Here is a 25073-nt window from a genome sequence, read left to right as displayed (position 1 = left end):
ATGGAGCACTGGGTGTTATATGCAAACAATGAATCATGGAACACTACATCAAAAACTAATGATGTAATGTATGGGGATTAACATAATTTAAAAAAAAAGAAAAGAAAGTAGTAAAGACATTTGAAAAAATTAACTATCTGCAGTTCTGTCTTTCTAAAAGAATTCATTTTTATCTATTACTTTCCATTTATCTATATAAATGTTAATTATTTTCATGTACAGTTCTACTAAGCATTTTATTAGGACTATAAATAATATGGTTACTTTACAATTATTTTTAATTGATTACATGCTATTTTATCATTTTGATGATAATAATTTTAAAAATTCTATTAATATTAGACATTAAGATTGCTTTAAGTTATTTGAATTTGCTATAATTTGTGTTGCATGTAGTATGTATAGATACATGCATATGTATATTTTTAAGTTGTAATAAATAGCTACACACATGTATTTTTTGCCCCTGTATAATTCTTTGCTCAGGATACATTCACAGGAGTTGAACTGCTGAGTCACAGTCTATGAACATACATATGGTTATAATTCTGAGCACCATGTTGCTTTCTCAACAGGTCATACCGGCTTGCCATAATTATTGACTATTTCAAATTTCTCACTGAATTATGGTGTATGAACTCTAAAAATGTTATATTAGTCCACGTTACTGATTTTAGAGATGTAGCGATTAAATCCCAGAGAGATGAAGTCACTTCTTCAGCCTGCAAAACTGATTAATGGCAGAATTCAAACTTAAACCCAGGTCTTCTGACTATTCTTCTGGGTCCTCACTGTATCACCTTATCCGCAGTTTCCCACTTGCCTCAGAATATTCTCCTCAGATAGAATACCAACCACAAGTCAACAGGGAAGGGCAAATGACAGGTATGAGGGAAATCAGAAAATATTCAAGAGGGTACATGTGGGTAGAAGGGAAAACAGAAGATACAACAAGAATCATGGAAGGACAACATCTCAAGGCCATTCCAGATCATTTCCATTCCAGAAAGTGCATTTACCTAGTTGTAAGCATCAAAGCATGGCCACGACAAGGGATCTTACCGCTAGGATTGGCAGTAACACATTTAAAAGTTTCATGTCAAAAACAAAATTAAAAATTAAAAAATTTTTTAAAAGAAGAAGTTTTATTACAGGACAGTTAGGCATTCACAGCCCCCAATAGAACCTACCTCTCAATCAGTAACAATTAGTGGTATGTCTTACACTTTCCAAGTACTTTATAGCTTCCACAGCAATCCTACACAAAAGCTGAGGAAGTGAGGGCAGGCATCATTTTCTCATTTTACAGATGAGAAAAATGAGTCTCAGAGCACAGTGGTGTGATGAAACATAATTGGCAGGGCCCGAACTACCACCTCAATCTTGACTTTTCCCTCAATGTTCTCCCACAGTGACATGACTTTTATTTCTTAATAAGGTGAGTTTACTAATTAAAACAAATATACTTGAATTGCTGGATTTTTAAAACTTGTTTTCTAAGTCGTGTTGTTGTTGCTGTTTTAATGGACTCAGAAATTCTAAAGACTGCATGTCTGGCTTCTATTTTTGCCACAAGCAAGTCGATTCATCCTTCTGAAATCATTTCTTCTTTTGTGAAATGAGAAATTTGAGATGGTTGATCCTTAGGGTCTATTCCCAATGTTCATATTCTATGTCATCTGCAATTCTTTTTTTTTTTTTAAAGATTTTATTTATTTATTTGAGAGAGAGAGAATGAGAGAGAGCACATGAGAGGGGGGAGGGTCAGAGGGAGAAGCAGACTCCCTGCCAAGCAGGGAGCCCGATGCGGGACTCGATCCAGGGACTCCAGGATCATGACCTGAGCCGAAGGCAGTCGCTTAACCAACTGAGCCACCCAGGCGCCCGTCATCTGCAATTCTTACAGAATTATTTGATGGGGCCATTAGGTGAAAGTGAAAACTTAGGGAGAACTTAGGGAAACTCCTTCAACAAGGGACATACTCCAAGCAATTTCAAAATATTTTAAATGACACAAAGAACAAAATTTTAAATGGAGACATATTCTAATGGCTAGACAAATTTTATTTTCACTGTTAAGACAGGCAAAATGATGACAAATTTGCTGTTTCAATTTTAGAAAGAGTCCAAGCTAACCAATAAGCAAAAGAGTACACCTTGAAGCATGATACCATGGCAACGTTTTGTGGCCTTGTTGAACTTGGAAAAGCACACCAAATGAATAATGAAACTATGAATAATGAAACAAATAATGAAACAAATGAATAATGAACTATGCCTTCATTCTGAGCAGACTGAGACTGTCTAAAAGAATGGGCAAAGTGCTCATCTGGCCAAGATACTACTTTTCAATGACGGCTTTTCACCCCCTAGTCAGTCGTGAAGCCAACAGAATATATGGCAACTTGCATATTTTTTAAATGTAAGTAATTACAATGAGTTGTCAGAGTGCATAAGAGAATGCAGCACTACGGGAAGGCTGGGCTACTTATTAAGATACTGCTTCTCCCCCTCAGAGTTGGCCCTCTGCAAACTTCAATTCAGCTGGCTCTTAGGAACTGGTGCCTTATGGAGTTGAGCTTCTAAGAAGCGCTAGAGGGACGCTGGAAGATTGCAAGAGGAAGATGGGATGTGCTCCTTTCTCTTCTGCTTCCTGTTCGGGCCACCACTTCTCCATCGCCCTCTCCCCCGACGCCCCCAGCAATGCATCTTCACCCCAGCAGTGAAATTCCAGTGGCAACGGCAGCTTGCTGTTTGCAGTTTTTCCTTATTCCCACAGCCAGCCTCATTGTGGTCCTGCTGACTCCAGCTGGTCAACGTTCCTTCTTTGATGTCTAGCTCCATGGCTCCTCCTTCTAGCTTCTAGGTTCTGATAACTCCACCCACTTCCCATGAGCCCCTGGTCCTCAGAGAGGTAGCTTCTTCCTGCCATTACTATCTCCATGATACCTCCAGGGTACGGCTCATCCCAGCATGTACAGAGTGCCAGTCCTTGAAATGTTTGTTACTGTTTCCCCAGAATGTAAATTAACTACATCACTAAGCACACTGTTTAGTTCAGCTGACTTTTTCTTCACAGTTAGACTTTCTCAAAAAAGAAGCAGTGAGTTGATTTGCATTCAGGTCAAGCTCCTTATCTCATTGCAGACTGGCAGGAAAGAGTCAGCAGATCAATTACTTGGGGCAACACAGTCTTAGTGGTTCCCCAGTTAATGTTTCTTTATATTATAGTCACTCCTAAAAATAACTCCTGTGATTTGTCTCATAATGGGACCCTGACTGACACAGAAGTTAGGTATAGGTAATACTTGAGTAACTTGTATCTCATTATATACATGCATGTGTACAAAATGGATTGATATAAAATGTACCATAGGATCAAAAAGTTGGATATACATTAGCCTAACATGTAGATTATAAGAAAAAAATATTTCCTAAATCCCAGTTGCACGCATATCTACATTGCCTTCCTGTGACACTATATTTTAAAATGTTTTATTTATTTATTCATGAGAGTCAGAGAGAGAGAGAGAGAGAGAGGCAGAGGCAGAGGGAGAAGCAGGCTCCCCACCTAGCAGGGAGCCCGATGCAGGACTCGATCCAGGACCCTGGGATCATGACCTGAGCCGAAGGCAGACGCTTAACCATCTGAGCCACCCAGGCGCCCAATGACACTATATTTTAAACAAATAAAGAAACTCAAAGAAAAATATTCAAAGAACTCCACCCAATACAAACTTCCATCTACAAAGGAGAAAAAAAGGTAACAGTAAATGAGAGATACTCTATTTTTTTAGGCTTGAATGTGGTTTCTTTTAGGACTTAGGAAAATGTGTTCATTTGTATGAGTACATTGTGTGATACAAATTCAGAGCACCTAAAGAAATTCTGGGTTTTCTTTTAAAAAGCACTTGTCATTTACAATCATATTTATGGGCAGAGTTGCTTGTGTCCAGCAATTACAGGAAAAGACTACTGAGATAGGCTTATCTTTCAACTATATAAATATTTCCTACTGACCTAGCAATAACTTTACCTAATAGCTCACTAACCCCCCCTGTAAAGTCAATGCCTTCTAGAGTTTGCTTCATGACCAAAGTTAGTGCTATCTATAAAGGGGGTTCTAGGCTGAGAAAGTAGAACACATAACATATAACATGTGCATACCTGAGCATTATCACATCACTATAAAATATGAGGCTCATTCTTTTATTTGTCATCATGAAATTACAGAAAACATTTTGTTGATTTCATATAAATGAACACACACATACCTTACAGGGTGTCTAGAAATTTGAAAATACAGGGCCAATTATTTCATTTTTTATTATAGAGCTATTCATATGTGACTATATAGTTTATCACCCAAACTGGGTCATTTTGAATACAAGGGAGAGGTAACTGCCTAGGACCCTAAGATAGATTGTATGGTTACCAAACTCATGTAAGAAGTCAGCCTCCAAAGATGCATTTACATATCAACTGAAAGAACTATGACATAATGGAGACTAAGTCAACACATGTTAAATAAAATGAAAAAAAAGTATGATAAATAGTACTCTGTGCTTCTAAGTATCTTGCATGTAAATACGTAATTTCTACGTCACATAGAGTCTTATTCCATGATGTATCCTTTGACATTGCTCAGAATAGCTAGAATATTTGTAAAAATAAAGCACACATGGCAATCATGAGATTGTGCCTCTTAGACCTTGGACTGCATTTTCATGAAGGCCACAGGCTGCTTGCAGCCAATGACTGAGCACAACAGGAATACTAGAGTAAGGCCATTTCTAAGAAACATAGGTCTCCTCTGATGGAGACTGTGCCTCTGGGACTCTCCAACTGAACTTTCTTTAGAAAGGCAGGGCAGTCTTAGAGATTCACCGAACCTTTTTTCCTTCGCTCTCTCCCACACTGGGGGTCAGTCTTACACTGGGGTCTGAAGGCTCTTCCAGCCTCCCCCAACACCCTCCCCATTTTTGCTTATAACAGGCATTTCCCCGAATCAATTTCTTACACATTTAATCTGTTCTTGGTATCTCCCTCTCACAGGACCCAGACTAAGCACAGATGTTTATTGACCTAAATCTAGTTTATATGTATTCTAAATACAAAGAATATTTTAAAACTGAGGGCACTTGAATCAGTCACATTTATACACTGAAACTCTACTATATGTGGTAAACCCAGAGAAATATGTATACTCTCCCTATAGGATTAAGCCAATTCAAATTGGAAAAGTTAACAGCATTTAATAAAACTTCAGTGTTCAGCCTGAATGTATTTCAACATGGCAGAGAAAACCAAAGCTATTCTCCTACTAGAGACTGATATCTCCTAGCCTCACCTATAAAAGGAGGTGTTCTGATGATACATGTGACAACTTCTACATCTAAAATTCTATGGTTTCCTAAAATTACTTATGAATCAATTTGTTTTTATTTTTTAAGATTCTCTATCTACTGTTGTGGGTGCATGGTGCTTTGCATTTGGTAAATATCTCTTTAACTGAATCTTTAACAGAATTTCAGGGTAGAAAGGGTTCAAAAGTGACTTAATCCACCCTAGGAGATGACATGCATCAGGTTCATTTGACCTAAAGTCAGAAAAAAACTGTACAGTGCAAGCTGCTCAGGCATTTTTCTAATAGCCCACGTAAGAATAAACATTTTTAATGCTGTAAGAAGCAGCTGTGGCCTCTCACCTCTTAAAATCGGTTCACTGCCTTGTTATTTTATTAAAAACACTTAAGAGTGTTGTGAAAATTTGAATTACCTTGTTTTGATTATTTCTGATGTTGACAATATACATTTTTTTCCTCTTGGGTTAGATGGGCAAACACACTGTCCATTCCAAGAAAGTTAATAGAAAATATATTTTAAATATCCATTAAAGTATTTAAGGTTCTATAAATGGTAACAATGACTACATGAGGTCAAGTTAGCTAACTTAACCAAAGAAGGAAGTCATTTGGAAATCATGCTGAAGTTAGGGCAGGCTGGTGGAGTGGAGAAGTACTGGATTAAGAGACAGCCGTGCATGTTTCATTTCAGATTCAGCTTTTAATAAACTAACTGTGTGACCCCTGAAATGCTACCTACCCTCTCAGGATTTCTGCTTCTCCAGCTGTGAAATAAGAGGGTTGGACAAGATGGCTTATGAAGTCCTCCACAGCTGCTTTAGTCCCATGGATTCTGTGTGCACTTTTCTATCACACACGATGACTAACATCAAACTACAGACTCAACCAAAACTGAGAGCTTCTTAGTATTAGAGGAAGAAACCCCAAATGTGAACGATCTGACAAGAAGAAAAACATCTAGTTCTCTTCTCATTTTTATTTTTTTAGGATTTTATTTATTCATTTGAGACATAGAGATAGAGAGAGAGAGCATGAGCAGGGGAGAGGCAGAAGGAGAGGGAGAAGCAGGCTCCCCGCCGAGCCAGGAGCCAGAAGCGGGGCTTGATCCCAGGACTCTGGGATCATGACCTGAGCCAAAGGCAGACGCTTAACCACCCAGGCGACACTCTCTTCTCATTTTTAAAGCATTTGTTGTAACCAGATGCAGTATGAAAGGGAACCAGGATAGGGGAGCCTGAGCGGCTCAGTCAGTTAAGCCTCCGACTCTTGGTTTCGGCTCAGGTCCTGATCTCAGGGTCGTGAGATCGAGTCCCACGTCTGGCTCCACACTCCGCTCGGAGTCTGCTTGAGATTCTCTCTTTGCCCCTCTCCCTACTCTCAATCTCTCTCTAAAAATAAAGTCAAAAAAAAAAAGAAAAGAAAAGAAAGGAAACCAGGATATATAAGGAAAAGCAACTTCCAAGCAAACATTCCACTGACAGGCCCTCTTACTGCCTTCTACACAGCCACTGAGGACTGAAGGATAAAAGCTATTCTTGTTCCCTTCAGTCTGTTGGACAGAGAGAAGCAAAGCTAAGTGTCAAAGTGTTTCCTGCTCTGATGACAGATGGCCAGGCTTGATGTAGAAGGGCTAAAAGAGACCATATCCCACAGAAGGGCAAAAAAAAAAAGTGCTCCTGGCTCTCACCATCTCTCTTAACCGTCAAAGCCCTTCACCCACAGAACCCAACATGAATTCCAAACTTTGACCTCAGTTAGCAACTGGCCATTCCCATGAAACACAACTTTCCCTTGTCAGCTGAAATTCCATCCAAAGCTATTTCCTATTCCAAGGTAATGACGTTGTAAGCACATTGTAAGTCATTCTTTCCAAGTAAGTAAATTTGAAAACTGTAACAGTAGGGTTCCAAAAAAGGCAGTTTCTACCACATTTATGTACCCCAGTTGAGAATTTGTTCATACTCAGCCTTAAGAATGAGGTTCATTCTTTTAAGTCTATTCAAGGGGTCTCTGGGCCAGGTAGCCTTAATTAAGTGAAAAATAAGTGTAGTTACTAAAGGAAAAGACAACAGGTAAAAAGAATAATCCCTCTAGGCAAATATGACATTGGGAAACAACCACTATTTATAATAGAATTTGCCACAGGCAGATAGCATCTTATAACTCAGACTTTGAAAATGCATTTGCAAATTTTCACATCAATATTTACATGAAAATTTACCAGTAAGACATGACACTTGGCACAATGCCTTACTTTGGAAAAAATTTTCTACTAAACAAAGATAACATAGATTTCACTTTAAAGCTTAATACTATAAACTTTTTTAAAAATCATTTCCAACCTTCTGCCAAATCAGTATTATTAGTACGTGCATGACTAAGAGAAGCTCAGTCTTCCTAAGACTTGAACTTAAGCAGCCTAACTCATTAGTAGCAGCATTCAGTATTGAAATAACCAGGAAGAAGGTTATGGCAGCCTTGAAGAATTACTTTCACAGATAAAGGTGCCTCAGTTTATGCAGGAATAGCAAAAGAGTAGCAGGGGAAACACAATCTAGGAAAGGAACTCCATTGTCCAGCGGCAGCTGGTGTTGCCATGTTAATAGCTTTGCAAGACACTAAAACATAATTCTTGTTGGTGAAGATTATAGTGATAACACACATTGCAACAACTGATTTTTTCAATTGTATGACGTGGAAACTCTTTACTTCTTTCAAAGTATCAGATGGATTTTAAAAGGTTCCTAATGGCCATAAGTAATAAGCAACAACTACAGTGGTCAGAGGACTTGTAACATCTTTCACTGGCAAAACAAATTATTTTCAAAGGTATTTTTGGTATATACCTAAAAAATATTTACTATAAAGGATAAACTACAAATATTTTTGTAAGTCAAAGAAAAATGCACAAATATTCTTCGGAAGCCTGTTACAATGATTTAAAATACTACTCTGTCACACAGAAAAAATGAGATACAGGCTTACAGTTACATAAGAATTATATAAAGTAACTTGGCAGATCCTACCTTTTTTAGGAACCGGACTCCATAGGTAAATACATAAAGGGAAAATGAAAATCTCCACCTGTAGAAGTTTAAAAAAACATTCTATGACATTCAGTTTATGTATTCACAGCATAGTATTCTGAAACATGTGAGTGAAAAAAAGTCCATTAAATTTGCCAACCCCCCCAGCCCCGGGCCCCACCACTCCAACCAGGGATTAAGTTTAATGGGCAATTTCAGTGTTAGCTAAACATATGGGCATGGTTTATTGCAAAATCTTAAATATTAATAATTCATAACAAATTTTCTTCCAGTTACTGTATTTGCCCATCTGTTCATCTTCTCTCTCCAACATATGCATTTCCTCTTATTAATCGCTCATGAAGGAATACAGTTCAACAATACAAAGGTACATAAGATTGTTTTGAATTCCTTGTCTAATTCAGATATTAAGTAAATAAGTTAACTGAAGTTCATACTTGTTTAAAAAATAAAAGCCTTAGTATTTTTAAGTCAGGTAAGATTTTTTCCTTCATCTTTTAACAAATACTTATCGACATCTTTGTGGATGTTGCTAAAGGAACCCACTTGGAATCTAAGTCATCCACCTGATATACGACTGTTAATGACAACCTTACACCACCCCAAACCGTACATCTAGCTGTTAGTTAGACTTTCATTTTTTTAGCGAGGAAAAACATTTTTGGTTCTCTTTCAATTTTCAATGATTCAATGTTTAAGTCTTAAAATATAAGACTTTATGTGGACAGTGGTGATGTTTGCAGGAGGAAAAAAAAGTTGAAGCCCTACTTTTTACCCTAAAGATGAACCGCACTTAGATATAGGACCTAAATTTGAAAGGTGAAACTGTAAAGCTAACAGAGGAAATTGTTGGAAGAGATCTTTGCAATTTGGGGATAGCCAAAAACTTCAAAATAAGACCTTCAAGACCTCAACTTAGGAAGAAAATTCATGCATTTGATATCAAAATTAAAGATTTTGTAAAATGGCCTTCATAGATAACAGATAATAGATTAGATTTTTTTTACAGTATCAAAAATTACTGGGACAATGGAACACATTAAATATGAATCTTAAATTAGACATCAGTGTTATTTAAATGTTAAATTTATTGAGTGGGAGAACTGTATTACAGTCTATGTAGGAGAATGTCCTTGTTTTTAGGGGATTTACAGTGAAATATTTAGTGGTGAAGTACCTGAAACTTTAAAAATATATACATAAGACTTTGTATAAAGACTTTATATAAATTACATATTATATGTATATATGGTTTACCCTAGTACTCAATTCCCAATTTTACTTCTTATATTTTCTGGGTGTGAATAGCTATGCCTTTAAAGTTTCACTAATTAGCATTTCTGAGGTTATGCTGTTAGTAGTTCTATGGGGTACAAGTTATAAATGAACACAAGGGAGAAAGGGGCTAGTCAACTTAAATCTGTCAGGAGGCAAATTATGTGTTTGCAAGCCATGTAATATTTTCAAATAAGGTAAAAAAAGGGGGGGAGGGGGGGAGGGATAGGTGATTTTAGGAGATGATTCAAATTTTAGACAAAATATTCTGGAAAAAATGACAGCTTCTGAAGGTAAGAGGAAAAGAATAATGATGGGGGGCCTCTGAGAGCTGAGTAAGGCCCAATAGCAGACACAAGTATCCCTCGGAATTTCATTCCTGGGCTAATTCACCTTTCAAACATCCTGGAATTCAAACCAAAACTAACATTTAGAGAAGAGCTTTGAACTTCAGGGTTGAGAATCTTCAACTAATAATTCATAAAACCTGAATTCAGGAAGAAACGATAAAAACGGATGGAAGCAGTATAATAATTCAATGAAAACTTGCAAATGATAAAGAAAAGCCCTCTTGTAAGTAAAGGTGGTTCACTTACTGCAGCATCAAAGTCAAGGACTTAATTTTAACCACTTCTCCGTTACTGATTTTTGGTGGTTGTGGATAAGAGTTGTCTGTATATAAAAAAATATTAAAAAAAAAAAAAGAGTTGTCTGTATGTTTCCTTCTGGATGTATAAATTGTAGATCAGAACTGAAGACCAGGAACCAGAAGTGACAACCACAGGGTCCCACGCTTGGTTTTAATGTTTTGCTGGCACTATCTTGAAATTCTTCGTAACTGTTGAACAGGAGACCCCACATTTTATTTTGCACTGAGCACTGCAACTACGTAGCTGGTTCTGATTCAAACACACAGAATCTCCTAACTTTGGGCAAATCTATTATTCTTTGACCTCCGTTTTCATCTCTATAATGGGAGAGCAGGTTTATAGTATACTCTTTTGATATTACAACCCAAGGATTTGGTGGCACAAGTAATCTCCACTTCCCAACGTAGGAAACCAACCTACTTCACGCATATGCAAGTCACTTTTCTGGCCTCTGAAGGCAAGTGAATTTGCAATTCCCAGATTAAAAGATTTATAACAGCTGTTTCAGCTCTAAAACTCCTCTGTTAGTAGTCAGTGATCAGGCAATTTTTATGTATAATAAAAACTTTATGGAAGTCATTGGAATTCTTATAATCACTTAATGTACCTACATTTTATTCCCTCACTAAATTGACCCAGTTTTCCTAAGATCTAGGTTCTAATACAGGACACCAATGCCTCCATCATTTGAATAACAATTTGCGATGAATAATTACAAGACAGAGTTTATTTCCACAAAATATCTGCAGGAAGCAAAATTTTCAAGCATTCTGCCACATGCATAACTTTTTTTATTTGTGTAGTTTCATATATGTTACAGTTTTAAATGGTGTCTAGCTACAGTCTCCTGATGGATAGCCTCCACCAACTTCCCACTAAAATACCTATAAAACAAGAGGTAAATAAAGGTGCATGCAACCACAAAATAGATACATATATAACCTTCAACCTACTGCAAGAATCAGAGAATTTTACAGCAGAAAACAAACAATAAAATTAGATTTTTAAAATGTAATTCAAGGCAGAGAAAAGCAAGCTATGAGTCCCGAAGGGAGTAGGAAAATCTTAGCGTTATCTCCCTTTCTCTGCTTTCTACTATCTCGGATACAAATGCCACAATCTGTATGGTCAGAAACCTGTTCTCCATCATGAATGAGGCTTTTTGGGGCAGGAGGAGAGTCCCCCCACCCTATCATTTAGTGACTGCTACTTTTAAAAGGTAAGTGGGGAGAAAGGGAAATATGTAGCGCCCTGGGGTTTCAGTTGCAGAAAAGCAGATTTAGAGACAAGATGATTTATGGTGGCATATATTCTGGGTGCTGGAGTCGTTAAATAATCCATATAAAGAGTATGAAGAACAAGGCATTAGCAATTGCTGCTTTATATGAAACTCTTCTAGACCACTGAAAATAGGCCAGGGCCTGCAAACGTCAACTGCTACAAGGTCTGAGATCTAAAAGAGGACTTTTACTAAGCAAACAAGAGGACGACAGAGAGAGGGTGGGACCCAGGGCAATCCACACACCCTCCCTGTGAGCAGGTCTAAATGGATATTGCCAAATTCAGGAATGAAAATAAGAGCTAAATGTTAACATAGGTCTACCAAGAAGTAGTGCATAAATATGGAAAGAAAAGAGCATGCTAAAGAGTCAAACAAAGACCTGTCTCCTAAAAACAACTCCCTAGAGGAACCAGATGTAATTTTTAGAAAAGTATTTGGCATTGTTAGTACGATACAAGAAGACATGTCCCTTAAAGGCCAAAGTAGAAAGCCATAATCAATAAAGGACTACTGGGTATGATAAAAAGAGAATCTAAGTGAAATAAAGAAGCAGTACAATGATTCTAAAAATGAAGTGACAGAATATTACCCACATGGGGGGAGAGAGAAAAATGGAGATGTGTACCATGTAAAATTAAATCACTGATGTAGAAGACAAACACCCCCATATGACCAGAGAAAAGAACCAATAGATGAAAGAAGACTAGATCTGAAGGACCAGAAAAATCAAGTCTAATTATAGTTGTTTCTGAGAAAACACTACTGCAGAACTGAAATAGAATAATCAAAGACAGTAAAAAAACAAAATCTGAACAGAATAAAAGAGGACTAAATTGTATTCCAAATAATATCAATTCAAAGCTGCATTCTGACAAAAGTTTTGAATCCTTGGGTTAAAATAAAAGAAAAAATCTTCAGTACCAGGCATAAAAGCAAAAACAAGTCAACACAAAAATCAAATGAAAGTAAGTCACCATCAAAGAAACAAATATCCAATTGGTCTTAAATTTCTCCTCTGTATTACTAACCTACAAAAGAAAGAGAAGACTCAATCAGAGCTAGCCACTGCCAGCCAAACTGCCTTTCACTTGTGAAGGAATAGGAAAAGCAGTCTCGCATAGTCCAAGGTTCTGAAAATACAGTGCTTATTAACCTTTACTAAAATATTCCTTAGCTTAATTCCAACCCATCAAAATACAAATAAAAATTAAGAATTCAAAAAGCCTAATTTTGGAATAAAAGGACTAGGGTTAGCAACATAAATAACTGCCTTAAATTTCATGGCCAAATTAAATGCTATCGCCCTTCAGGGACAATGTAATTAATATAAAATATTTAACAATAACCAGGGGATAAATCCTTAGATTATACTAATGAAAGGAGGGGATGGAGAAGGGAAGCATTAAACTTATTCGTACAGAGACATTTCAAAAGACACTGTTGTTACGGTAATAATAGAAATATAGTTAGGAAGGTTTTCTTTTTTTTTTTAATTTTATTTTATTATGTTATGTCACCATACATTACATCATTAGTTTTTGATGTAGTGTTCGACGACTCATTGTTTGCGTTTAACACACAGTGCTCCATGCAGAACGTGCCCTCTTTAATACCCATCACCAGGCTAACCCATCCCCCCACCCCCCTCCCCTCTAGAACCGTCAGTTTGTTTCTCAGAGTCCATAGTCTCTCATGGTTTGTCTCCCCCTCCGATTTCCCCCCCTTCATCTTTTCCCTTCCTGCTATCCTCTTCTTTTTTTTTTTTTTTAACATATATTGTATTATTTGTTTCAGAGGTACAGATCTGTGATTCAACAGTCTTGCACAATTCACAGCACTCATCATAGCTCATACCCTCCCCAGTGTCTATCACCCTCCCACCCCCACCCCCACTCCAGCAACCCTCAGTTTGTTTCCTGAGATTAAGAATTCCTCGTATCAGTGAGGTCATATGATACATGTCTTTCTCTGATTGACTTATTTCCCTTAGCATACAGAAGGTTTTCTTAAAAACTTTAAGTCTGGTTAAAGATGGTAAAAATAAACGACCTCTGTGCCTTGCACGAATGTAGCACTAAACAGGCAGAAGAGGAATTTTGTGAAGCATCAGTTCCCAAGGCCACAGAAAAGAGTGAGAAACACCCTCCACCCTGCCGCCCCATTTTAGAGGCTGGAAAACAGAAACTAAGTGTCAGGCTGGTTAGCAGAACCAAAAAGCTGGATCCTCAGCTGTCAGTGGAGGATGCTGAGAAGCACCACAGAATGCCAGGAAGACTCCTGAGGAGACTCTGCAAGTGTATCTACTTGGAAACAGAAGCCTAGGGATTAGCTTGCCCAAGGCGGGGTTACTACACTGTTGCTATGTGGCAAAACCCGGACACCAGCAGCACAGACTCTAAGGCCCCCTCTCAAATTCCACAGAATTACAGTGCACTTTTTTTCGCCCTGAGAAGTCAATGTGTTCCACTACATTTGTTTGGACATGGAAACCTTTTATATCCATCAAACCTGAAAATTAGAATGGAAAGCTAGTAAAAGCTACCACCCACTGAATCTGGTTTATTGTCCTTATACCACAAGGCTGAAAGGGTTCTTTGTTAAAATCAAGACTAATAAAATGTGCCATAAAAGTAGGGAATCAGAGCGTTGACATCTTGTGTCTTCCTGCCAGGTGTCACAAACAGCACCAGGATCCTCAGTTATAGGAGGACGAACAGGGAAAACATCCAGAGCATCCCAGGACCTCAATTCAGCACACCGTCTTAGACAGAGCAAGGCAGACAGATGGGACCATTTTCCTTTCTTTTCTTTTCTTTTTTTATTTTATTATGTTATGTTAATCACCATACAGCACATCAGTAGTTTTTGATGTAGCGTTCCACGATTCATTGTTTGCGTACAACACCCAGTGCTCCATTTTGCTTTCAACAATTATGGAGTACTTCCTCTATTCCGGGAGCTTTCTTTCTCTCTTTCTCTCTTTCTCTCTTTCTTTCTCTTTCTCTCTTTCTTTCTCTCTCTCTCTTTCTTTCTTTCTCTCTTTCTTTCTTTCTTTCTTTCTCTTTCTCTTTCTTTCTCTCTCTCTCTTTCTTTCTTTCTCTCTCTTTCTTTCTTTCTCTCTCTCTTTCTTTCTTTCTCTCTCTCTCTTCTTTCTTTCTTTCTTTCTCTCTTTCTCTCTCTCTTTCTCTCTCTCTTTCTTTATTTGACAGAGAGAGACACAGCGAGAGAGGAAACACAAGCAGGGGGAGTGGGAGAGGGAGAAGCAGGCTTCCCACGGAGCAGGCAGCCCGATGATGCGGGGCTCGATCCCAGGACCCTGGGACCATGACCTGAGCCGAAGGCAGACGCTTAACGACTGAGCCACCCAGGCGCCCAGTTCCGGGAGCTTTCTAAGCACTTTACAAATAGGAAGTCATTTAGTGAAACTATTCTAAACAACAAAATAGATACTCTTATCACCATGCCCCCTTCTCCCTTTTTTTAGCTGAGGAAACAAGTACAGAGTGGTTTACTAAACTGCTGAAGGTCACATAGCTAGTAAGGGAGAGAGCCAAGACTGGAAACTAGGCAGGCTGGTTAGTGTCCCAGCTCTTCACCATGAGGGTATGCTACCTCTTCCCCAACTGTATACTCTTGAAAACTGAAGACAACGTACTCAGCTAAAATAGTGTTTTTTAACCCAAGGGGCATTAATGGACACCACATAATGAGAATAGTCTCTGTCCTGATGAATAGAAATTGGCTGCCTGCAAAACTGGACATAGGGAAGGACTGCACTGGTGCTTTTATTCAATACCAGGGCAGCTAAAATAATACAGAGCTTGTCAGCTGAAGTCAACAGTAATTACCAGGGGGCCATTCTCCATCTTAGCCAATCATCCTCTCTACCAGCTGAAATACTATTCCTCCTTCAGGATTAATGTCAAATGCTAGTTAGTCTATGAATCCACCTTTTCTGAATGGTGCAACAGTGAAAGCACTTAAGTCTCTCTCTGATGGTGTGTTCTCTACCCCTCTACCTTATCTTTGATTGCAGCCACAAACCTCTGACTTGCTTGTGAGTTCCAAGTAGGTAAAACAGAGTCTTATTTATCTTTGTGTTTCTGATAGCAAACATAGTGTTTTGCAAAGAACAGCTCCTAAATTGACATCTGAATTTTTATTAAAGGTATAGGTACTCCCTTTATTTATTTTAAAGTTTATTTTAACCAAAAGAGTCCATAATCTAATAACGTTATCAATGATTTCTAGGAACCCTGCAAAAATATAAATAAGAAAGGGGGAAGACATGCCAAATACTGCTAATGCATTTTTAAAAAAGATTTTATTTATTTGACAGAGAGAGAGAGAGAGAGCACAAGCAGGGGGAGCAGCAGGGAGAGGGAGAAGCAGGCTCCCCAAATTAGCAGGGAGTCCGAGGTGGGGCTGGATCCCAGGACTCCGAGATCATGACCTGAGCTGAAGGCAGATGCTTAACGTGCTGAGTCACCCAGGCGCTCCTGCTAATGCAATTTTTTAAATGATCAACATAGTAGTAATTTGGAATCAAAGAGAGTCAACTCTGGAGTAGTATACATAAAGAAAAATATTGTTATTGAGTGTAAAACTAATGTATAGAGCACAAGAATTTAGCATATATACCTTTAATTATGAAATGGAATTCATTACTTTTGAGACATGTCTCATTTTAACGGTTCCATCATCTAAACACAAACAAGGATTAACTCATTTCCTCTCAAATACATGAAGAGAAGTGAAGTAGGGCTTATATCTTTCCGTCCATAAAATTTAAGATTTAATATAAATCATGCCACCATATCTTGCAAATTATTACAAGTAAAATTATTATAAATGAGCAGAATATATTTTGAAATAAATTAGTATAGACTTTATTATATTGATACTTTAAAAGACATAAGCTCACCCTTTTACCTCAAAGCAGAAAGTAGATTAAATTCCTGTTTCTCTACTAGAAACTCAGAGCTGATGACTTTGCTACGGTATGAACAAAGCTACAACCTAAACATATTCATATTTTATCACTTCTTCAGCCAAGTACAAATGGACTTCTAAAACCCTTCAAAGGGGTTTCTGTATTATATCCGACATATTCACTTCCACAAACTTTTGAAGTGAAGTAATTGTGGTTTCAAGCTTATTGGCAAGTCTTCCTTACAAAGTGAACAGTATTCCTACTCGCTAGGTTTTCTTTGAGGATCACCTATTTATTTTTAGAAAACAACAATAGCCAGCATTTCTTGAGCACTTACTTTATGCGTGGTACCATCATTGAGAGTTTTGTATGTAGTAGCTCATTTACATTTTAGGAAAACCATATGGGGCAGATGCCACTGTCGCCTCCATCTTGCAGGTAAAGACAGGGGACTTAGGTAACTTGCCTAAAAACACAGGTAGCAAGTGGTGAATTTGGTATCTGAATCCAGGAAGGCTCATTCCAGAGACCATGCTTCTCACTACCGAATATCGCCTCTTTATTTTAATACAAAAATTAAAATTTTTTTATTGTGAGTAACTTTCCTCCACAGCTCGCTCTCTCTCATCACATGAACACAAAATCAGTGGACTTACTCTGACAGCTGCCCACCTCCATTGCAGCTCCTCTTCTCTGCTGAGGCAAGAGGGCACATAAGACTCGCGCTGTTGTCTCTTCCTTTCTCTGCATAATGTAAAGCATGCGCTCCAAGTGCAATGACTTAGCCAGAATCCTAGCCATAATTGGTGTTGTGAACATGTGCTGCTTACCCTAAGTGAGAAAGCAGCTCACCAAAGGCAAGTGTTTGGTCTTGCCAAACATCGGAGTATTTCTGTGCATACAAATCAGAGGTATCCATCCCCCATTTTTTATTTCCTTGAAACTGGGGTTGCTCTTAACAACTAGATAGTCCATCCACACCCTTGTTCTACCGATGACAACACTGGGTCCAGAGAACTGTGCCACTCCCCTGCATTCTCAGGTAACTTGGTGAAAGAACACAGATGTCCTTGTTTTTCACACTAGGTCTCCTTCATCTACATCTTGTGGCTCTGTGGCCTTAACGTCAAGACTGGAAATGGATGACCACACCTTAAGTTTCAAAAAATACTCAGCAGATACCTAACATACTGTCTATGCTCTGAGCAGGCAGAATAATGTTCATTAGTGTATAAATATGGAATTTCACAAATTAAACCAACACCTAACTTTTTTACAAAGCCACAGATTTCAGAACTCTATTTGGGTGACTGGTTGGTTGGCTGGATTTTTGGTTTGTAGAACAAAGTAAGGCCTTTCGATTAATTGGCAATTCTAGGTCTAACAAAGCCATCAGACATCCCTGACTCATGTTAATGATGTGGACACATATTTCTCTCTTGCTCCACAGGCTTTGAGCCAAAGTGCCTCCATCCAAGGATTAGTTTTCTTTTTCTTTACCTTCAGGGTACAGTATGTGGAAGTGGGTTAGGGATAGACCTAAGACTTAGTTAACTAACTGATAGGTTCCACCTGAGAATATTTTTTTTTAAGCTGTAACATGACCTTTTTGTCAGTATTCTCCTTTCAAGCTGTTACTGGGACACTAACTTTATTACTTGCATACAATAGAGATGTTCATCAACAAGGGAGAAAAGTAAATTGACTCTAGTTTGGAAAACATGTATCTTAAAGAATGAAATAAAGGGGAGATGAAAACTGCCATTTTTTGGAAACTCTGAGATATAATCTAAATTCCTAGAATAGCTTTCAAAACTTTCATTAGTTTAGGAGTCCAAAGAAATACCCTAGTTAGGAGAAAAGATGTTACTTGTCCCACGGACTGATTACACAGACTTGAGTTTTAGCCTCAAAGCAAACATTTCCTGAAGTTATTGCTACTTCCATCAATAATTTACTCTGTGACTCCAAATGGTTTTCCTCATTTGCTGAAGGCTCAGCTGTTTGTTTGAGAAGCAACAGACTTATCAATGTAAAGTCACTGAGGTTGGAAGTAAGTCAAACCTATTCACTTTTCATTCTCAGGTCAAATGTGAATTTAATTTGAGCAGAATAGTCTTCACTAAATCCAGTCGGTTAAGTGGTCTGCCTTCAGCCAGGTCATGATCTGGGGGTCCTGGGATCGAGCCCCGTGTCGGGCTCCCTACTCAGCGGGGAGTCTGCTTCTCCCTCTTTCTCTGCCCCTCCTCCTGCTTGTGCATGCTCTCTCCCTCTCTCAAATAAATAATCTTTAAAAAAATAAAATAAGTGTTATGTAAAGCTTAGTAATTTGTAAGGTAATGCTATGTATCTCATGAACATATATATATATTCATATACATACGCACACATACACATGTATGCATGCCATAAAAATAAAGAAGGAAATAAAAACACCAAATTCAGGATAGAGATGCTCTCTGGAGGCTGGAGAAAAAAGAGGGGTGTCCAGGGAACTTCAGCTGCTTCTGTAATATTTTAATCCTTTAAAACAGTATTAGAGAGAGCTGAGTGGGTCCTTGTTATATTAGTCTCTGTATTTTAAAATATTTCATTAGAAAAAAGACAGTGTGAATAAGAACTAGGCTCAGTAAAAACACGGAATGACTATGTCTTTCCCCTCCGCCACACCTGGAAACCATGAAGGACTTGTTCTTCATGTCATCGCCCCAAGCAAGCAGCCTTTCCTCAGCATCATAATTAATGGTACTCTTCTCCTGTCATTACATTTCTACTTTTAGGGCCAAACTGCCATTGGAAATATCACTTGCATTTTGTACTTAGTTCTAAATCTACTGTGTTCAGTTTCTTGGATTTAACTACTTTGATTTGGATATTTTTCTTATGCTTTGTTCATAAGCCCTCTTAGCAGTTAAATTATAGTGATTCTTTCTTCAATTTTGTATTGGGTCTAGCCTTTTCTCTCCAGGTTGACTTCTTTTGTCAAGCACCTGGCAAGGTAGAGTTCAGCGTCGCTGGCATCAGTCCCTCCCCAACACCAGTGCCAGTCTCCCACAATCTGCACAAAACACACTGTCAAAAATCAGGGTCTGCAAATTACACTTCTGTTAGGTCATTCTGCCTATAAAAGATCTCTCATTACTCCCAGAATTCCCTTGAATATAGACTCAACTTATAATTGTGAGCTCAAAGTCCATTTGCTCTCAAATTTGAATGGCCATGATTTGTGGAAATCCGAAAAAAGATAAACAAACATTTTCCAACGAAAACTTGTCTAGGATAAAGATTGAAAAAAGGAATAAACCAAGATTGCTCCACTGTTGCCAAAAATAAACACAGTCAATATGACTTTGGAGCATGCCCTTGCAAACGTCACACTTCTTAAGCATGTGGTTGAGGCAAAACAGCCAAATATTTATTATCATCTAGAGTCAAACTAATGTTATGTGTTCCTTGAACATCAAGTGCTTTCAGAGTCTCTGTGTGATTTTTTTTTTTATATGAGAGCACACTGAAGACAAAGAGGCATTTGTTTAGCACTGATGCTGTGATTGCACAGGAGAGCAGAAAACAGGAACTAACGGTACTTAAGTTTTCAAAAGGTATGTATTTTGAGTCTAAGAAATGAATCTGACCTTTGCTACTGCCCTGTTTGGTGTGAGTTTTGTGTCACAGGCTCTAATCCACGTCTCATAACCGGATGTGGGACTGAGCGGCAGATCTTTCTCAGGAATATCATTGGAGACCTTCGCTTTCCCCTAAATCCTGTGACTCCAGTATAAAATGTCTTTGGTTTCCTCATCTGAAAATGGTGACTAAAACACCTATTTATCAGAGTTGTTAGAACTCAATGGGAAGGGGAAAAAAGATGAAACAGAGAGAGATGGGCAGGAATGGAGCCTGTTGCTGACTGGGCTCATTCATAATTTATTTGCCCTGACGTACCAGTCTCCCCATGCAAACATTTAAAATCATGTCTTACCTCCTGCATCTTCTTTTTTTTTTTTTTTATCTTTTTTCCTGCCCATGCGCACCCTACTCCCTCAGCCTGTTCACTGCCACATTCTCCTCCTGGACTTTTAAATTGTCTGTGAAGAATATGTATTTGTACATATAGATATAGATGTTTATGTATGTGTATTGTATGTGTGTATACACATAGATACATACACACATGTATATTATGTAAATATATGTATCTGTGTATATACATACATGTCTATGTATGTGTATATGTATGTATGAATAAAAGTTAAATCCAATCAGAAACAAACAGAGATATGTAGACTTCTGACCTATTATCTTCTACTTGGAAGGGGGATGTTCTTGCTCCTTCCTCTTTTACAGAGAAAGACATAATCAGATTAACAATCTGTCATCACTGAGGTTTTTCCCCAAAAAATCAGTCAATCCGCCCTCCTGCATAGGAGAATAAGCCATTTCACAAAATTGAACCCAGTTAACACAGTGAAATTCTTGGCTGACTGGTTGACGCCATGTGAGGTGCATGCTGATTGAAAGAGTAATGACTGGGCCACACACCAGCTACGTTCCGATGGCAGCACCTCGTGTATTAAATAACTAGGACCCTCTTTTCCCTGTGAGATGGGGATGATGTGAGAGTGAGCTGCCCACTTTCACGTGGCAACATAATCTCTCCTACCAGCTAGGATTACATAGAATTCCACACTAACTGCAAAGCTCTTCTTAGAAACAAGAAACAACATCAGACAATGGGATAAGCATGAGATCGCCCCCAGATCCCTTTAGGGTGATCTTGGACAAGCTCAAGTCTCTCTTCTGGGGGAGCAAGGAGACCTTTAAGGTCTCTCTGACTTCTGAAGCTTTGAGTCTAAGTCTTCTATTTTGAGCCTACAGTCTTTGACAAAACTGGCCATTCTGTTTTGGTTAAATCCCTGCTGCTCTGCTCTTTCACCCTTTTCTCCCACCTTGCTGCCTCCCCTGCCTCCTGCACAGACTGCCCGTGCTCCTCTCTGACATCAGTGACACCCCAGCTTCCATCCTCAGCCTCCTTTTCACTCCAGACGCTCCCTGGAGCTGAACTCACCCATTCCCTGTCCGCTGTGCAGTCGCTACATCTAACCAGCTTCATGATCCTGGACACCCAAAAGGCAGACCACTCCACCAACCCAGGCACCATGGATTCAAACTTCAAAATCAAACATGTGTTATCTTTCTTCCAGAAATCCCATCTGTTTCTGCTTTCCATCTCTGTCAAGGACATTATTATCCTCTCAGCACCCTATCCTTCCTGCCTCCTCCTCCTTCAACCACCATATCCCATCAGTCATCAAATCTCAAAGTTCTAACTTGGAAATGTTCCTTTCATTTATTCCCTTCGCTCTACCCCCACTCAGCACCCCGCACAAGTATCTGCCCTAGTCCAGCACACCTAGTTCTCTTTCTCTTGGGTGGGCTAGACTTCACTGAATTCCACAGACAGACATTTAAGCTAAGGTGTCAACTGATTAATTTAACCATGAGAAAGAGAATAGTCATGCAGTCCAGAATATTTCTTTTGTTATGAATGACAGCTTCTCTTCCTACAGGCAAATCTATACAGAAATCCAGAGTACAATCAGCGAACCAGTTACAAAACTCAGAAACAGAACAAGAAAAGTTGATGATCTTAAAATGGCCCGAGGCATTTTCACCAAAATCAAGTCTTCCCAGAAGCCAACACTCTTTTCCTCCAGTGCTTTACTATACTCAGCCAACCTGGATCTCAGAATGTCCTCTACAATGGGGAAATTATAATGTCTCTGTGCCCTTACCCTTTCCTTAGCTGAGAGAGGCTAATCAAATGTTGCCCTAATCAAGCCTGGAATCACCTCTTCAGGGTGACCTGAACAAATTTCATTCCTGATCCATTGTACGTGAACTCTATCTTCTTGTTTGTTTGTTTTAATCTTAACCCTGATTTTGGAAATAATGAATACATAGTTGTCTCCATGTATTGCCTATAACTATTACATCTCCCAGGTATCAGGGCTGCCTTTCATCTCATGAATAGCCCATTCACATTTATGCGTCAGTACCTGTCTCCTACCTTTCTCCTCTCCTGGGACTGCTCTTCCTCTTTATCCAACTCAGCTTACTGTGATCTTAAGTTTTCTCTGGTCTCCACCTACTAAGGCAGAAGTGTTTGTCGCCATAATTTACTGTTCTAATATTGAGAACATATATTCTAATTATCTTTTAAGTGACCAACAACCAGATGGATTTTCAGCTCTGAGAGAAAGACCTGTGTCTTAGATCTACCCAGGACTAGTACTAGGGAGGCTGTGTTCACATGGCCGGGGCTGAAATTCTGTATCCATAGTTTCACACAACCTGTGTGATCTTGGCCACTCCCTTTGCCTCTGTCACCTCATCAATAAAATGAAGACAATAACACCTACTTCATAGGGTGGGGTGGGGCCAAAATGAGGTGATCCTTGTAAAGTACACAGAATAGCCTTTTAACACATAGCCCGTGTCCCATCATTCAACCATCAAAACCACCATTATTAGGTGTAGATAGCAGGCATATGACAGGCCCCCAATAAATGATTTCTCAGTGAAGTGTTATGATTACCTGCAGGGGCCAGTGCCCATGGCTAGGCATACTACTAAATCACAGTATGACTCTAGGAGACATTTCATGTTACATTTGAAGAAAATACAGGTGTAGAGGAGGCCCTCATTCTACTACAGTGGTTGAGCAGTAGGTCATGTAAATGAGAGACTCTTTGCTGCTTCTTTATTAAATGTATGTGTCAGGATTTGGCTGACTTCTTATTTTTCCCTTGTTTGCAGTTTTAAAGTTATTTAATATTTAATGTTACAAAACCACTTGAGATTGCTAGTACACTAAATCTGCACATTGTACAGCAGCTCTGAAAATGTTAGGAGTAAAATTTAGTAGAGCTGGGAAGTGAAAAGTACAGCAGTGCATTTCCATGGCAATGTGGTGTTATAAATAAGATATTATATGTGGAGAAATGGACCACTGAAGATGTACAGATGAACAAAATGAGTTTGTTTATTCATGGACTCCTAAACTCCTTTGCACTCATACATTTTATAGCCACAAAGTAAATATCTAAACTTCAAGGTCATCATCTGAGACCTTTAAACCCAAAGGCTCTAAACAGGAATCTGCAAGCTTAATCCTGTGGGGACCAGGCAGATCAAGCAAATAAGGAGAAAGAAGGTCAGGCTTTAGCTCTGAGTACGAAGATGAATGGCTGCTGGTACTCAGTTTCTTGGCAATGGGACAGATGGGGCCAAGGGCTATGGCAATTTCAATACCCCATTGAAATAAGAGCCAGTCAAATGTCAAGAAAAAATGCAAACTCAAGTATCTCCAGGTTTTTCCCATTTTTCAGAGAAAGCTGGCAATCTGATATTTCAGATACTTTTTGTGAAATCTGTTTTTTTAATAAACACTGGCAATTAACTCAATTAAAAATAAAATACCATGCAGACTAAACAAAATACATCTTGCAAGCTGGATTCCACTTGAGGTCACTAGTTCACATCCTCTGATCTAAGTGTTTTACTTTTATATGTGGCAGAGATGGGTGGGATATTTTAGTCCTAACTATTATTCTCTAAACTGTATGAATCCGCTATAATAGAATTCTCTGCTTTCCTGACACATGGAATTCTCCTGGGTAAAATTTCATCTTCAGTTTCTAATGACCTAATGAACTCTTGCTGGGTTCTTGAAAAATGTCCACACAGCAAAAATGGAGAGAAGTCAAATCAAGTAAATTCTACTTGCATTTATGCTAACGAACAGATACCCTTTCAATTAAGGAAAATATATTGAAGAGTTACAAAAATTCAAGTCATATTATAAGATGCTGGAAATATAAATATGAGTAAGTCATGGATGACAATCTATACAGCTATTTCTTGATGGGGCTACACATGAAAATCTAAGAAGCATTACTTATTCTAAGGAGTCATTCACTTTCTCTGTCCACACTCCCAGTTTGTGACAATATCCAGATAGTAACCTTTATCTCAAGGTCACTGTGCCCATGTGTCACTAAGGAAACATGCCTGGAGAACGGAGTCTTTCCACATCAGACCTGGAATTCTTGTTAAGATGGGGATGGTGTCACACCGTGTCCCTTCTCTGGGTGAGCTGCGGTGAGAGAGTCGTGGGATAGAGATGCAGCAGAGGACCTTCAGAATATAAATTTAAGAGAAAGTTCCATTGGGCCCAGTAGTATACCCAATGCAACATGAAGGAGGGAGAAATGCACAGGGCATCACTGGCTCCAACACAAGGGGAAAGGGGGCTGCCATTCAGAGTTTGGAGGTCCTTGTGCCATGTTAGTGGAATCATGGAGGCAGAGCTCACGGGAATGGAAGCTCAGTGTGGCAGGGCCCATGTGGGAACCTTTTTGAAATGAACAGGACTTGGGGCTTAAGTATTCTTGACATAACCAAACAGTTACCAGAAAGAACTATAGTCTTATTATTTCTCTTTCCTTTTCAAATAAAA

General features: G+C 38.7%; 1 protein-coding gene across 2 annotated transcripts in view; it reads right to left on the bottom strand.

Annotated features, from left to right (window-relative positions):
- CERS6 (ceramide synthase 6) overlaps window positions 1-25073 on the bottom strand; it is a 304965-nt gene that overhangs the window by 128754 nt on the left and 151138 nt on the right. For both annotated transcript variants that reach the window (XM_021702773.1, XM_044913668.1), the window contains exon 4: window positions 8392-8449. In XM_021702773.1, the coding sequence (XP_021558448.1) occupies window positions 8392-8449 (58 nt within the window). The remainder of the gene's footprint in view (window positions 1-8391; window positions 8450-25073) is intronic.

The sequence above is a fragment of the Neomonachus schauinslandi genome, chromosome 3, assembly GCF_002201575.2.
Source record: "Neomonachus schauinslandi chromosome 3, ASM220157v2, whole genome shotgun sequence".
Lineage (NCBI taxonomy): Eukaryota > Metazoa > Chordata > Mammalia > Carnivora > Phocidae > Neomonachus > Neomonachus schauinslandi.
Note: the sequence above shows the minus strand (reverse complement) of the source record. Positions and strands in the feature narration are given on the sequence as shown.